Source organism: Typha latifolia, chromosome 9, assembly GCF_019914945.1.
Source record: "Typha latifolia isolate L0001 chromosome 9, TyphaL0001v2, whole genome shotgun sequence".
Taxonomy (NCBI): Eukaryota; Viridiplantae; Streptophyta; class Magnoliopsida; order Poales; family Typhaceae; genus Typha; species Typha latifolia.
The window spans coordinates 6871737-6889052 of record NC_133094.1 but is presented as its reverse complement, the minus strand read 5'-3'; the positions used below and the strand labels follow the sequence as shown (position 1 = coordinate 6889052).

At 36.2% G+C, this 17316-nt stretch overlaps 1 protein-coding gene and 1 pseudogene across 4 annotated transcripts; both read left to right on the top strand.

Moving 5' to 3' along the window:
- Nucleotides 1-4509: 4509 nt before the first annotated feature.
- LOC140795072 (uncharacterized) lies at nucleotides 4510-6842 on the top strand (annotated as a pseudogene).
- A 2407-nt stretch (nucleotides 6843-9249) lies between these two features.
- LOC140795081 (glycine-rich RNA-binding protein RZ1A) lies at nucleotides 9250-12173 on the top strand. Of its 4 annotated transcripts, none has more exons than XM_073147451.1 (4): nucleotides 9250-9410; nucleotides 10478-10595; nucleotides 11275-11822; nucleotides 11897-12173. In XM_073147451.1, exons 2-3 carry the CDS (start codon nucleotides 10485-10487, stop codon nucleotides 11803-11805), a joined length of 642 nt encoding a protein of 213 aa, XP_073003552.1. In that variant the 5' UTR covers nucleotides 9250-9410; nucleotides 10478-10484; the 3' UTR covers nucleotides 11806-11822; nucleotides 11897-12173. The 4 variants fall into 4 exon arrangements, with proteins under 4 accessions (XP_073003552.1, XP_073003550.1, XP_073003554.1 ...); XM_073147449.1 differs by having other exon boundaries at nucleotides 9257-9427; XM_073147453.1 differs by having other exon boundaries at nucleotides 9271-9369.
- Nucleotides 12174-17316: the final 5143 nt, after the last annotated feature.

The following is a 17316-nucleotide window of genomic DNA, read 5'->3' as shown; positions in this document are numbered from 1 at the left end:
AGTTTGGATTAAAATTAAGATAATAAAGTAGCGAACAAATTCATAAAAATTCAAGTTAGATAAGCCTAATGAAGATTGAACAAGCTTTCTCGAAGAAAATAAAACTGTTTCAAAATTTACCAAAAGGATGTGTAAAAATAAGTGGTAAAGTTTGAATTAAAAAAAATAAGATCATAAAATAGCTTATAAACTCATAGCAAATCACACTTAATCAATCCCAATATAGTATGAAAGAACTTTATTGAGGATAACGAAACTGGCTCAAAATTTACCATGACCCCACGCTTCTCTTAAAATGAGTGATAAAGTTTGGATGAAAAATATGATAATAAAATAGCGTACAAACTCATAATAAACTGAGATGATTGCACACCTCTTTAAAAATGAGTGGTTAGATTAGAAATTCGAAAATTCAAAAAAGTGCACAAATTAAGTTCTCACTGATTTAGCCCGGCGATGTACGAACTTTTTTGAAGAAAACAAAACCTACTCAAAATTGACTAGAGTAATCCCATACCTCTATTAGAATGAGTGGTAAATAAGATTATGAAATTGTATACGCACTCATAGTAGTTCACGATGAATTACAATGAACGAAATTTTTTGAGAAAAATAAAATTGCCTTGAAATGTACCAAGATGATTCCACATCTCTATAAAAATGAGTAGCAAAGGATGGATAAAAAAATCATTAAATAGCACATGAACTCATAGTAATTCATACTAAATCAAGGAAAGAATGAACTTTTTCGAGGAAAAATGACACCGGCTCAAAATGGACGAAGATGAACCCACACCTAGTGGTGGCAACAGTTGACCCGACCTGATAACTCAACACGGTAACCTGTCTTTTAAACGGGGTTGGATTTATTCTAATCGAATTCGGGTCATAAATGGGTCAACCCGTCTAACCCGATTATTAAATAAATCATATTTATGTTTATTACCTCAACTCTATTAACCCGTTTATGACCTGACTAATCCGTTTATGATCCGACTAACTCATTTATAACCCGACTAACCCTATTATATTATAAAAAAATAAAATATTCTATCAATTTTGAATAATGTTTTTATATTTTCTAAATTACTCTTATCTCACTGACTTTTAATATTGAAAAGATATAGTCCTAGATCTATTGATCATATTTTGTTAGAAATTGATATTTTGATTTATCTCAGAACTGCTAGGTTTTATAATTAAGTTAACTGAATTGTCTAGTTAAATTAGGGTGTGGTTTGGTACATTTTAGTAAACAGAGGTTGTAAACAATGAAAAGGGAGCACTTTATTTTTAATATAATTGAGATGTTGGTTGTTATTTGTGGTTTTCTCCTATAAGACCACACCTTGTAATTGTTAAAGAGCTGCACGTACGGACTGAGTATTATTACAATTCTTGACTAGAGTTTGGATGGAATCTAACTAACTCGGTATGGGACAGTGCTAGTTAACCCAAGACGGATCTTAGATTAAGCAACACCCTGATCCTATTTAGCGTACAAATTAGGCCAGGTTAGATTCGGTTGGACCCAGCTCAAAAAAACGGGGCTCACAGATTGAGTTTGTCCCTTATCCTTCCGTCTCAAGACCGGGATACTTTCCATCACAGCGCTGCTTCACGCAGATTATAAACCTGATGTTGTGTATTAATGTGCTGCGCTCGAAGAAGAAGTCGACTTTTCTTTGTTGTCACGTAGGAAGACAGCGCATCAGGAGTTCCGAACTTATCGGATACTGAAAGCATTACTACTGAGTAAAGTTTTTAGGAAATTTATAAAGATCACCCTATCCTTTGTTTTTATTATTAGTTACATCCTGCTGTATGAATATTTAGCAGTTAATTTTACTCTTAACAACGGCTTTTGAAATTGAGAATATTCTGTTACCTTTAAAATAAAATATAAAAAACGTTATTCAAAATATTTTCATAGTACTAAAGTTAATTTGTATTTACAGTTAAGAAAACTAATAAGTAATAAAACAGGTTATTTTTATGACATTTAAAGTAAAGTGCAGGTTAAATGATAAATTTTTATAAGGTTAATTACGCAGACACTCCTTGAACTATACCCGATTTTCACGAAGACCCCCTAAACTTTTCTAGGTTACAGTGTCACCCCTAAACTTTCGGGCAAAGTGAAATGGTTAACGGCGGTGACAAAAAATGCGTAATGATCAACTATACCCCTAATAAGTTAATTATTAATTTAACTAGCAAAAAGAAATTATTTATGAAATTACATATATACCCTCAACGAACTAATAGTTTTTTAAGGCCCCACTTTCCCCTTTTCATGTACTTGTCTTTCCTCCTTCATGAAACCGATGAGAAATCAAACCCAGTGAACCCTAACATACGATCTCGGCCAACAAACCTACTCTCCAATGTAGCGATCTTCCCACATTGTGATCGTAAAGGAATTCTCTGACTATTGGCAAGTGATTTCATCCTTGTAAGAGCCAGAGAAGATTTGGTTGTTAAGGTAAGAAAAAGCAAAGAGATCTCATCATATTTTTTTATCTCTGAGATGTATTTTGTATCGTATATGCATGGTAGTGATCTCAGGCAACTTTTCATCTTGGAAATCCTACAATGTATAGTTAAATCTTGTTCGTCTTGATATGGGCACTTTGTATGTCATGGATTTCTGGGGATTGGAATTTGTATAAAGGAGATTAATTTTGGCATGCATTTGTAATCTCTAGATGTCCTTAAGGGAGTAAAAAAATAGTTTTGGAACTTTATAATCTATACTCATATTGGGTATAATGTTTGAGTTGAAAGTTTATACTGTTCCATTTTTTATTAGGTTACCGATTTAGGGTATAATCTTATAATGGTCATTTCTTTATGGTATTGTCAATATATATGTGATCTTACTCATACTTTGGCTATACATTATGGTAGAAGATTTGTAGAGGAACCAAGCATTATCTATATAGTGAAATTAAGTATATAGATGTTGATCCTGATATGATGTTATATATTGAAATGATGGACATTTTAGAAAAGATAGAATTACCAACTACAAACAAATTTATTATATAGAAAAGATAGAATTACCAACTACAAACAAGATTTATTATATGTACCCTAGGACAGATTTCTTTGGATTTGTCCAAGTAAAAACAAATGATGATGTGCTGCTGATGTTTAGCCAACATAGTCCCTCAACTATTTTTCAAGTTTATATTGAGGGGCCTATAGTTAAGGGACTTATAGTTGAGGGACCTGATATACTTTACTGGAGTCTTTTCTTATTGTACTAGTTATTTATTTCAGGAAAGAAATAAAGTTTATATATGTCGCGTTCGAACGCGGGAGTGGGCGCATTCAAACGCTCTTGCGAACGTCTGTAGGCGTTCACATCAATAGAGAACGCATATTGTGCGTTAGAATGCCTACATACGTTCGCATTGACCGAGAACGCAATTTGTGTGTTCGAATGCGGTCAACCTCGTTCGAACGTGGTCGGCGAGAATCCACTATTTCTACGGTTAATAATTGTCATTTTTGGCCTGTTTGGTTAGCTTCTTAAGGTGCGGATGGCAACCAAAAATAGAATGATGAATGAATTTTGATATCTATCTCCTTCTATCCTCTCTACCATAATCTCCCTACCCCTTCCTTCAAGCCCTGTCGTGCGCCATCTCGACGTCGGTGTTCTTCTAACCTCTCTCGTCTATCGAGTCCTCCCTCCTCCTTGGGATCTCGGCTACTTCTCCCCCTTCATCCTTATCCTTTAAACTCCACAAACCATCCACCATCATCTCTACTATCATCCCTAATCCTATCATCACCTCCACCCGTCACCACCACCATCACCCCACTTTTGCATATTTTTGTCTTAGTTGCAATCCGAATTTCCGAAGGGCATAAATACCAAAAACTGGTTTAATATTATTTAGATATTAATAAAATATTCTATAAATATTTTTTTGAAACTGCACATAGTTGGATTTAGCTAATTAAATAAAATCCTAACATACGAAGACTTTGACTAAACCATATAAGAATAATAAATAAGATAACTAAACTTGATCTATCAATCCCAATGTCTTTTGAGGTGATCCGATCTAGTCTGAATACATCAAGACCTATAGTTGAAGATGAGGGACCTATAGCTAAAGATGAGGGACCTACAGCTGACAATGAAATGAGCGTAAAGAAAAGGCAAAAAAATAGATTGAGGAAGAAGAACTGTCAGATAGTTAAATGAGTGGTGAACATTTAGATGATAATTTTGAAGATAGCTATAAATAGATTGATAGCTCATCTGATGAAGATGAAGAAGTTGTTCATAGACAAAAGAAAAAACCTTCAATGGAAAAAGGAGATTCACCTCATGGTGCAGATTTTTTGGATAATGATCAACAGTCAGATAGTAGTAATGACAAACAAACCATTCCTCACTTTTGAAATGATGAAAAAACACAACTACTTGAAGAATATCATGACAAGGTATTGGAAACTCCCAAATTGAAGCTAGGAATGATTTTCCCAATTATGACAGCCTTAAGAAAGTTGTTAAAGGAGTATCACATAAAAAATGGCTATGAATTCAAGTATTTAAAGAATGAAAGCTCAAGGGTGACTATTATTTGTAAAAAAGAATGTGGGTTTAGTTTACATGCCTCTCCAATGCAAGATAGCTCATCTTTCCAAATCAAGAGATTATCTGCACCTCATAGCTGTGGGAGAGTTTATCAGAATAAGATTGTGACATCTGAATGGCTGTCTAATAAGTATTTGAACAGATTGAGTGATAATCCTAATTGGAGTGTTAAATCTATGCATAAAGCAATTAGAAGAGAATGGATGTTGAATGTTTCTAGTATGCCGGTGTATAGGGCTAAGAAGAAAGCATTGGAGATTATAGAGGGCAATCATAGAGAGCAATATTCAAGGGTGAGGGATTATTACTTCATGGTGATGAAGACTAATCCTCGTAGCACAGCACTGGTAAAGGTTGAAAGACTACCCAAGGGTGGTTTAATAATTTTTCAAAGATTATTCATCACATTTGCTGCCTAGGTAAAAGGATTTGTGCAAGGGTGCAAACCTATAATTGATCTTGATGCTTGCCATCTAAAAGGGTCATTTGGAGGTCAATTTATCCATGTTGTTGGAAGAGATGTCAATAATCAAATGTACCCTTTAGTGATTGCTGCTATAGAGAGTGAATGCACAAGTAGCTGGACATGGTTCCTGGAAATTTTAATTCAAGCAATTAGCAATGATGATCAAAATAGATAGACTTTTATATCTGATAGGCAGAAGGTAATACAATTAGAAACATATGTTTAATTTTGTTAGCTACAATTATATATGATATGTATCTACAATTTTTTTTTTGTTATTGCAGGGCTTGGTTCAAATATTTAAAATTTTTTTGCCTAATGTTGAACACCGATATTGTATGAGGCATATGTATGCCAATTTCAGTAAAGTTTTTAAAGGAAAGCAATATAAAGATTTGATACGGAAGATTGCTAATTTATACACTATTCAAGACTTTGAAAAGAGAATGGATGAAATAAAATCTCTCAATCATGTTGCCTATGATTGGATTATGAAAGAAAACCCTAAATATTGGGCAAGATGCATGTTTAGCCAACATAGTAAATGCAATAAATTAGCCAACAATATGATTGAGAGTTTTAATAACTCAATTAGGGATACAAGAGACAAACCAATTATAACAATGCTTGAGATGATAAGGAGACAGATCATGACTAGATATCAAGATATAAAGCAGTTTGGTTTGAAGCAACATGGCACTTTGACACCTAAAGCCAAGAGTAAGCTAGAGAAAAATAAGAAAAAAGCAAGAAGATTTGAAGTTATATATGCTCGAAGGAGAATATTTGAGGTCACTACAGCTTTGAATACATTTATAGTTGACCTTGGAGAACAAAAATGCAGTTGTAAAAAATGGGATCTAATAGATATACCTTGCCCACGTGCAGTTACATCTATATTTTTTCATAGAGGAGAACTAGAAAATTATGTCCATGAATGCTTCCATTTGTCAACTTATCTGAGGTTGTATGATCATATGATAAATCATATACTAGATCAGAAGATGTGGGACCATTACAATTATGACCCTATACAACCACCTTTCCTAAGAAGACAACCAGGCAGGCCTAAAAAAGTGAGAAGGAAAGGTATAGATGAGCCAAAAACCCCCCTTAGAGTTAGAAAATATTTTACAACATTAAGATGTAAGAAATGCAATCAACATTGACATAATGTAAGGACATGTGGACAATCAACAAAGAGACAAGTAATCACTTTCACTTATTTCTGTACAATAATTACCTTTTTCCTATACCGTCATATTTTTCACTTACTGGGTTATGCTCAGAAATTTAGTGGTCTACCAGCTAGTGCATCTGTCAGTGGTGGAGTAGCTAGTGTTCCAGCAGCTAGTGGTGGACCAGCTAGTGGTCCACCAGGTAGTGTTCCAGTAGCTACTGGTCCACCAAGTAGTGTTCCTACATCTGTAAATGTGCCAAAAGTAAAGAGAAAGATGATTCTTCATCTAGTAAGATCTACTACTCTTCAATTTTTAGTAAAACTATTACTGGTTCAACTTTTTTAGTAAATTGTTACTGGTTCAATATTTTTAGGAGGATAAAAAATTCAGAAGAATTAGAGATGGAGTATTTTCATCACAACGAGGCAGAACTTCTTCAGCTTCTACTATTTCAAGAGTTCCTCCCACAAAAAGCAGCCAGACAGGATTTCCTCCAACACAAAGCAACCAAACAGGACTTCCTCCCACACAAGCAGCCATACAAAACTTTAGAAATTATTTGTGCTATTTTGTCTGAGTTTGAGACTAGATTGTTTGAGACTGCTTGTCTGTGTTAAGTGAACTCAGCAACTTGTTGATACGATCTCCTCTAGATTAAGGTTTGATCTATCCCAATTTCAGATCTTGACAAGATCTTGCACGGAACTTTAAAAGAGGATTCCTAGAAATATAGTAATCGGATCAATGAGAAATTTTGATAGGTCGTAGCTCTGGAAAAGTGTTTTCCAACGAATCTAATTTTAGCTGAATCGAACGGCGAGATCTAGAGATATCTTTGGATAAGTGGATGGACATCAGGGAGTTCATTCTTTAGATCCATGGATGGGGCCATGAAACCTTAGGTGGATTATGGAGATGGTAGGTCTACAATAATGGGGTGGCACCGGTAATGAAGGTGGTGGTGGAAGGACTATGGATGGTGGAAGGGTTAGGGCGAAGATAGAGAGATTTGAAGAAGGGGGAGGAGTGGGCCACCCTAAGGGACTAAGGTGAGTGGCCGGTCGAGGGAGACTAGAGACGGCGGAGCTATGGGATGAGGGAACAGGAGAGAAGGAGATGAAGAAGATTAGGGCAAAAACTCAATTCTTTGATATCCACTTTTTGGTTACTATCTACACCTTAAGAGGCTAACCAAATAATTCAAAATTGACAATTATTAACCCTAGAAATAGTGGATTTTTGCTGACCACATTCGAACGGGATCGAACACTTTCGAACGCACCAAATACGTTCTCTGTATTTATGAACGCCTATAGGCGTTCACAAGCGCATTCGAACACGGGTGGGTGCGTTCGAACGCAACCTACAGAAATCTTATTTTTCTCTAAATAAAATACTAAAATAATAATAAAAGACACCCATAAGGTGTTCATGCTCGAGACGACATCGATGAAGTCTGAATCATATCACTTATTTATACTAAGTTAACTCAGCAATTTGTTTATATTAAATTAACTCATGAGGTATTTTGGTCAATCACGAGCATTTTTGAATGCATCATGTGTTTAGAGTATTATTATATGAAGCTTGTTTGGTGGTTTAATTGGATTATGCACTTGTTTATCTATGACTATATTAGTTGTTCATGGATTTGTCATGGTCTATTAGTTGTGCAATGCTTTAGACATTTGCTTATCAGTTGTACTGCGTATTGATTGTTGTAGCAATCTGAACAAATGAATTTCATCACAGCCCCATCGTATTGGTTGTTGTAGTAATTGTAAAATTCATCCATCATTCAAATTTTAATTACTATTCTTCAAGAAAGCTATACAGCAAGCTTCACATAAAATTCATTCATTTAGATTTTAACAACAGAGTCATCAATAGAGCTATACAATGTAACTATTATTCTTACTTAACAAACATTACTAAAACTAATGTAACCAAAATAAGACACAAATATTTTAATTTCATTTCTCTCTTCTTTTCGGCCTCTATTTTCTTTAACAAATTATCATTTTTCTTGCAGATCTTCTCGTATCCCTCTTCCATGTGCACAAGCATTCTCTCTAGATCTATTTTGTCTGCCCGTAGGATCTCAACCTATTTAATTAACTCAGCATTCCCATAGCAAGCGATCTCAGCATTCCCAATGTCTTTACCCCTCGAAGAAGTAGGAGGATCAATCCAACAAAAAAAACCACATGAGGAAGAGCTCTGCAAAAAAAAAAAAAAAAAAAAAAAAAAAAAAATAAAACGAAAAAAAAGAAAAAGAAAAAAAAGGGTACTGTAGCAGCCTATAAATTAACACATAAGAGAAGAGAATGTAGAAGAAAATGTCGAAGAGAAGAGAAGTGTTATCTTGAAATTAACACAACCCATAAATCTTCTTCCAAGATTATGCTTTGTAAATGAGATTTTAATTGCTACCCTTAAGCTGCAGTAGCATGTAATCGACCAATTATTCACGATTTGGTGGCATCTGCTGTTGCTACTATTGAAGAATGCCATAATTGCACGGGAGGAAGAACATAAAATGGAGGCAAGGAGAGAGGGAAGAATGGAGGCAAGGAGGGAGGGAGAGAACGAGAGGGCGAAGGAGGGAGGTAGAGAGCAAGAGGCTTACTCTTGGCTCTGCTTGACAATAATGGTGGGAAGAAGGATTTTGGGAAATATATTGGAGGAAAGTGGAGAGGTAAAATGATCTATTATTGTTGCACTAAGATGAAATTTAGTTCTTTTCCCTCTAACGAGAGCATTTAAGTCATTTCGTAGGATGTATCTAACATGACTGCCACGTAAGCCGATTTGTTTAATTTTCGTAACAACAAACTAATGGAAGGGTAACATTGTAACTCTTCCAAAGTTTAAGAGTAATATTGTAATCTAAAAACGTTCAGGGATCTTCATGAAAATTAGGCATAGTTGCGGGGTGTCCACGTTATATTATTGGGTGTGAATAATAATAATAAAAAGGAAAGGTACGGTGCTTTTATAACTTTGTGAAGAAACTTAAATTAGGGCACCGTCTTCTTTATAAAGAAGGCAGAAACTTCGAGCGCCTTAGGGTTTTGCTTTTCCCAAAGAGGCGACACGATAAGGTCGTTGATTTCTCCACTTCGAGTCAATAGTCTCTTCTTAGGTATATCTTGATCTCAGGTGACGTTTCCAATCTTCTCCCTATGGTGCTTTCTGGTGTTTTGTTGCTTTTATTTGGTTTTTCAGCTATTTATTTTCTCCAGTAGCGTCAGGTGGATTCAAACGTCTCTCCCTCTCTTAATCTGATATGGATCTTTCGATTCTGTTGAATTTTCTTTTATCGCCTTCGCGAATCAACATTTTTCTGTTCTTCATCGATGTGGAATCTTTAGTTAGTGCTTAGATCTGAATGTCTGATACTTGCACTTCTACGGGTGTAGCTCGTATGACTTGATTCAGGTCGATCTATGAATACAGAAGCATTGAGCCATGATCTGTGTTGATTATCAACTTCCTTGTATTATATCGGCCAACTTGCTTCCTCCTTTACTAGCTTTGCAAATCTGCTAGATTTAGTGATTGTTGTTGGTAATTATGGTTTTATCTATATCTGTAAGAAATAATTATACTTTATGTTACATAGAAAAATGGACGACAGAGAGAAATGAAATTACTTGCGGCAGATCGAGACAGTGGATAGAAATATTCACTGGATTTCTTTCTCTAGCGATTAATCTTAGTTCATGTACTTCTGAAGGAGTAAAACTAGTGAGGAATACGGTGCACTTTAAGTTGGCGGATTTTTTTTTGGCAACTTTTCACTCAACACTTGTATGTTAGATTCTTTATGGAGAATTCTTCTGTCACGAAGAAATGTTTAGCATGTAGTTCTCTTCAGATGTTTACTAATACTTGAGCGCTTTGGACTATTTTCTAGTACCTTTGAGGCTTTGACAGTCTGAGCAATTGATTTGTTGTGTTTAATGTGATTTATTTGATTGTTTAATGGCTTATTTTCCACATGCCTGATACCTCACCTTGTAAGCTGTTTTATGATAGTTCCTCCTGGTAATTGTGGTGAGACCTCTTGAGCTTTCCTGTGAAGACTGAGTCTTGTATCTTATAATTAAATACTTGAATTTGCAACCTCTCGGCTACTCCTGTGTTATCTTCTTATATGGTTAAAATTTTCACATATTGTCCTTATTATCACTTGTTCTCTGCAATTAGTTGAGATATGTCGGATGTGGAGGAGTACCGCTGTTTTATTGGTGGCCTTTCCTGGTCAACAACTGATGGAGGCCTGAAGGATGCATTTGGCAAATTTGGCCGCCTCACCGAGGCAAAGGTAATATTCTACATGGATTTTCGCTATAACATTCCTTTTTCAATTTTAGAAGTTTAATGTCTGTCCTTTCTTATGTATGTGTACTGAAACACAGAAATTTAACATTTCATAGCACTCATCTATTACTTATATTTAAATACATGGTCAATATGTTTGTATTACGTAATCTTTGATTGAAGTAGAATGCAGAACATTGCTAGTAAAGTTTTGTTTACCTTTTATAGCCAAGCTTGGAATATTTAGATTTATACTTTCTATGCTTGCTTTGTTTTGCATGCCTAGTGAGGATTCTCTCTCTCTCTCTTTTGTATCTACACGGGGCAATATCTTAATTCATGCAGACTTTATTGTTCGAAAATAAGTGTGGCCAGGAAAATTATGGCTGTTGGTAAGCAGAGGAAGACATGATGCCTATTGCTAACAATGTCAGAAGAAAGTCAAATGCTCAACAGCTTTTGTTTCTCCCTTAAGGCCATAATTTGAATGTACTACAAGAAAACAATGACATCTGAGACTAAATTTCTTTATTTTTCCAAATGCTTCAAAGTTCTATAAATTGGAACACAAGAACCCTTTAGTATTTGAAAGGCACAAAATCAGGTGATTGTTTTGTTTTTGTTTCTGGTTTTTTATCTCATTTTTTGTTATAATTCAAGATATTTGCTTTGTCATTTTGCAGGTTGTTGTCGACAGGTTTTCTGGTCGATCTCGTGGTTTTGGTTTTGTGACTTTTGATGACAAGAAAGCTATGGAAGAAGCCATCGAAGCAATGAATGGAATGGATCTGGATGGAAGAGCTATAACAGTAGATAGAGCTCAACCCCAAGGGTCTGGTAGGGATCGTGACGGAGATCGTGAGTATGATCGTGATCGTGATCGTGGTCGTGGTCGTGATCGTGGTCGTGAATTTGGAGGTGGGCGTGGTTCAAATGGTGGAGAGTGCTTCAAATGTGGCAAGCCTGGGCATTTTGCTAGGGAGTGCCCATCTGGAGATGGTGCAAGAGGTGATAGATATGGTGGGAGGGATGATAGATATGGTGGTGGTGGTGGTGGTGGTGGTAATAGTCGTTATGGACCTGACCGTGGTGGGGAACGATATAATGGACGCAACAGGGATGGTGGAAGCCGTGGTGGGGCAGGGAATGATCGATACAGTCGTGATAGATCTGGTCCATATGAACGTCCAAGTGGAGGAGGCTACCGATCTTGAAATTGCTAAATGTCCAGGTATGTAAGATCCATGCTCTAGTGTCATGTGTTTTTGCCTTAATATGCAAGTCTATTTATTTGCCTTTATGCAGCCAAGGTACTAATGGTGCACTTTCAAACGATGCACCCCTGTTCTGGACCTTGTTACTGACTTTTGGTGGTGGTGTTCTGCTTTTTCTGTTTTCCTGTGGATCTACCGGGCACATTGTTCTCTTTGGCCTAGGGGCTTGGTTGGATTCCACTTGTTCAGATACGATTGTTATCTCGGATCCTTTTATGTTGTTTATTTGGTGCCGTAAACCTGCCTGACATGCTACTGGGTTTTGGTCTTTAAATCTGAGTGCCATTGGTGTTGGATTTTTGATCGTCTGATAGTATCTTTGGTTCATTGTATGTTCTTGGTCTGGATGTCTCTTAAGTACTCTATGGAGTGATACCAACTCACTGAGTAGATAGGTTGCTACTGGGATTATCCTTTGAGTGTCTCTCTTAGAGACTTGGAAAAATGGCTAACCAATCCAGAGAACTGCCTGAATAGAAAGGGAGCAGATATCTCTCTGGCGGGGTCTATCGACTTCAAAATGCATTGAACTTAATCATTGGGGAGAGAAAGCCGGGTAAATCTTAATTTTTTTAACCATAATTTTTGTTTATTTATCATCCTTTAACTACGATGGTTGTGCTAACATTTTGGCAGGCTATGGTTTGGCCTTTGTGATCATTCCTGGATGCATGCTTGGCTTACTTAGTGCTAATTTTTTACTGGTTGGGCATGGGTTTGCACAATAGCGCTTGAGCTTCTCTAAAAGTGATGCTTTGCTAGTCAAGGATTTGTTATCTGGACCTTTAACCATCTAATGAAGGTGGAGACCCTCCTGCCAATGCAGGCTATGCATTTACAAGATCCTTGGGCTTCTGAGAACATTTTTGTAGTGTTACAGTTCCTTCTATTTCGCCCTTAAAAGTTCTTATTCTTGGTTTGCTTGCCTGATGTTCGGTGGCCTGAGTTCTATTTTAACTCAATCTTGGCTCTTGTTAGCGGGTATATTACATCCAATTGTCCTATTGCTAGTTTTAGTCCTTTGAAATCAAGAGCATCTTTACACTGTCCCAACTCTGAAAATTTGAAACAATGCTTACTGCTGCCTCTGCAAGTCTATGAAGCTGATGCTTCCAATCAATGGTCCTTGGGTGGGTGGCTAGACTAAGAGTCTCTTGTTAAACAACAGTATGAACTTCTTCAACATTGTGTTGGTTCAATTCCTAATGCTCTGAGTTCCTTGATGTCCTTATCTATATGGATGTTCTTGTAATTTTTGGTGCGACTTGATCTCTTAGCTGCTCTATGTGCATGCTTGCAATGCACAACTACTACCTGGGCTGCAAGTATATATACACAAGGTCTGGTTCATTCTCTACTGTTGTACTTATGTTGATACAAACAGGTGCAATTTGTATAACATTTTTAACCTTATCCCTTGTGAAGCCTCTTCTTTTCTTATCTCAGAGTGCCATTAGCTTTGCCAGTGAGGGTGTAGTTTTGCTATTTTGGTAGAGCAATGAAGCAATGAATTTGCATGCTATTGCCATCTTATTTAATTAGCATTCGTTCATTCTTCTGCCCATAGATTTTGAATATTTCTCTAGCAATACAAATTGTAAGAGTTTTCTCAGAGTTCGAGTTCTGCTTGTAACTTGCATATGCATATCTTTCAGTTGCCCGTTGGGCTGTGGTTGCATTACACGTAATGCAACTCCTGCATTTGCTCATTGTGTAATACTTTGTGCTGATCTCGTTTTTCTGTGCTGCTATTGATGTAAGGCGTCATGAATCTTGACTGGCTAATTTTCCCTGATCATATTGCTGAGGGTTCTTTGTGAAATGAAGCTAATACTTTTTAGATACTCTTAGGTTTTATTATGTCGTCAAGTCTAAATTGAACTGTTTCTCTAAATTACTGTTGAGCTATCAATCGAACTGAGATAAGTTACTAAATCATCAAATAATTTTTTTATAATAATTATGTGAGATTAGAGTACCTCTGGTTTTGCAGCGAGGTGAAGCCAAAGGTATCATGGTTGATAGTTGGCATCATTTTTGGATATATAGTATTTGTTATCTTGCTAACGTTTCTTTCATGATAATTTGTAAGACAGTATGTACAAAAATTGATAACTGCAGCTAGGGGTGAAAACCTTGTAATAAAATATAAAATCATGTTTAACTAAATAGATATAGATATAAATTAGTTCCAATCATATGTTTAACTAAATAGATATAGATATAAATTAGTTCCAATCATATGTTTAACTAAATAGATATAGATATAAATTAGTTCCCAATCGGATTTTAAACGAAGGCATATACAAAATACATAGATGAATTGGGGATTGATCAGAGTTTTAACCGGATATGAATATGGACCGTGCTCAGAAAGTTAACGTATTTTTTGGGGAATACTATAAATGAACTTTCACATGTTCGAGAGGACTAAAATTTGTGAATACAAGTATAAATGAATTTGCATCAATGAAACTTATGTATAAATGAACTTAGCACCACGAAAACCAATCAGGTAGCTTACGTTCTTCCCTTTATAGAGCTTACCAATTTCCTGGATCTTGGACGCAATGGATCAGATGTCTTATTTCCAAAATTCAGGAAAGACCATACCTGTACTGTACGGAGTCTGGATGCAATGCTGCTTAATCTAAAAGCATAATCTTAATTAAAATCTAAGTACCTTGGTAAGATGCCGGCATTACACATGCACAAGATCAATAGAACCATAATATTAGCTAACTTATAATGTAACTGCATATTTATCATCACTTTTTTTATCAAATAAGAGATCAAATAAGCTGACATGCAAATTTATGTTATGAATAGATTTGGGGTCAATTCGAATTGCAGACAGTTCTGCACAGTTGAGGGATAATATTCGTCAAATATTCTCTGGATGTCAGAAAATTACGAAACTAATTGGAATAGTTTCATAACTTTCAGATCTAGGTTTTTGATATTAAGACCCTTGTCAGATAAGGATAATATCTAGGTCTAATCTGGATGAAATGTCGACAGTGGTGTTGGTGGCGGGTGTGGTGGTGATTGCAGTTTAGAAGTGGAGATGGCCTGGTTGGATGATGGTGGTGGTTAGGTAGATTGATACTGTAGGAGAGAAGAAGGGGGAGAAATAGGCCTGCCTATGGGACTAGGGGGATCGGCGGACGAGAGAGATTAGAAGCAAGATGATACCGTTCTAATAAAAGAGACAATATTAGTTGGTAAAGAGGGAAGAGGGAGATTGAGGCCGATGACCAAGTTGAGAGGGGAGATATTATGATGCAAGATAAAAGTCAATTAATCTTTCATTCATGCATACCTAAGATACAGACCATAAGGCCTTATTTATAGAGAATAAAATATTAAGAGTCCTAAACAAACTTAACTAAACAAGTCTTCCTTATCCTTTTCGGATTAGCCCCTCATTTTGCCACAGATAGATTCTGAATCACGAGAAACCTTGAAACGAAAATTATAGATCATGACGTCGTCGATCTTATACAAATAGATTCATGATATTCCGAGACTTGACGAATATCTTCTGAATATTTTTTCAAAGCTGCGCAGAGCTAGATTTAACTAATTAAATAAAGTTCTAACATACTAAAACTCTAACTAAATTATAAAAATCAGATAAGATAAATAAATTCAACCCATTGAGCCCAATGTCCCTTTGATATGATCCGAGGTAATCCTGTTCGCATCAATTTATCATCACATTGTTACAATGTAAGCTTTGATTTTTCATTGTTTACAATAGAACTCCATAAACAAATTCAGTTACAAAATCAAAACTTATATTAAGTATAAGTATGATAATTAAGTGCAGCCAGCTAACCAAGTGTCTCTTTAACAACATCACTGTCTTTCTGCATTTAAAAAAGAGAAAGGTCATTGTCAGAGAATCAAATTCTTTTCAATTGTAAATTGATTATTCAAATTGATGCAATCCTGAAATGGTGCATGCAATTGATTTATCTTAAATGCCTATAGTTCAAGAAAATTACCATACTTTGACTTGTATTATAAGAGACAATTAAACAGTAGACATGATATTAAGGATGTGAAATTACAAAATAATAGAGATGAATTGGACTTGGAACTTTTACATTCCATTAGATAATAACATTTAAATAGAGCCCTTGAACAATTGTGCACAAATTATCCAGTTTTTATTCTCATTGACAGTGGAAGTATCCTAATGAGAAGATGGTAAGGAGAATATGATTGGAGGTGGAGCCTTCCGCTCGTTTTGATATCGCCAATGGAGATGTCACGGAACTGAGAGCCGAACGAATTTATTGTTGCATGATATTTAGAGTCCAAGGACATGCCTTTCTCTTGGTCTTGCAATTGTTGGACCTTTGAGGAGCTGACCTAGCCCTTAGCATTTAGTGGCTTCAAGGGCTCAATAAGGTATGCTTCGACAAGAAGTGCATTTGGAAGTACAATAGTGGATTCCATGCTTATGCCGGATCCACTGGAACAACTACTCTCCGGGTTGATGACACCATTAAAGGCTATGTTGTGTGAATACTCATCGACATCGAAAGCACCCATAACTATGTGATGAATGGAGACGGCATGGCCCTTCGAGCAAATAGCGTGTGTCGACAGGTTACCTTGAAGGTCCAAGAACATACCTTGGAATTGGAACTTCACCTGTTGGCTTTTCGAGGAGGGGATGTTGTGTTAGGTACTCAACAACTTTATGGCTTGGGTGCCGTTACATATAACTTCAAGGATATGCGACTGTAATTCAAGTTTAAAGGGCAACATGTGCGATGGAATGAAATTCGGCAAAGTACGGGCGCCAATTTACAATCGATGGTTGGGCTGCCCCAAATTGGGTATCATGAAGACTTATTACAAATGTTTAGGCTGTCAAAACCTCCTTGGGCTGAGGGAGACACTCTTGATTTGCCTCGACCATTGGCAGCTCCACTCGAGACCATGGTAAGCGCGACATTACGACAAGTCAAGTCGAATTCGTGTCAAATTGATTTGACCGACTTAGCCCCTTTTTTGAGTCTAGATCCTTCCAATAAATCAAAGCTTAAGGGAGTTTGCTATGATGGATCAAGGGCGATTGAGCTCAACTTCAAGGGAACGCAAATGACTCGAGTTAAACTATCAACGACGTTTGGATCGATCCGCCCGAACTGAGTCAAGCAAGATTGAAAGAGCAACTCATCCAACCATCACTTTTAGGACAAAGTGAGCAGAAGTATGGTGGAATGATGTCATTCGGACTAGATCAGATCATCTCAAAAGACATTGCACTTGATGAATCGAGTCTAATTATCTTAATTATTATATTTATGTAATTTAGTCAAGTCTTAGTAGGTTATGGTTTCTTAATTTTCTTAAAGAATAAGAATTCTGGCTATCGCATTCGAATGCCTACATACGTTGACAAATATAGAGAACTCTATTTACTTATTCAAA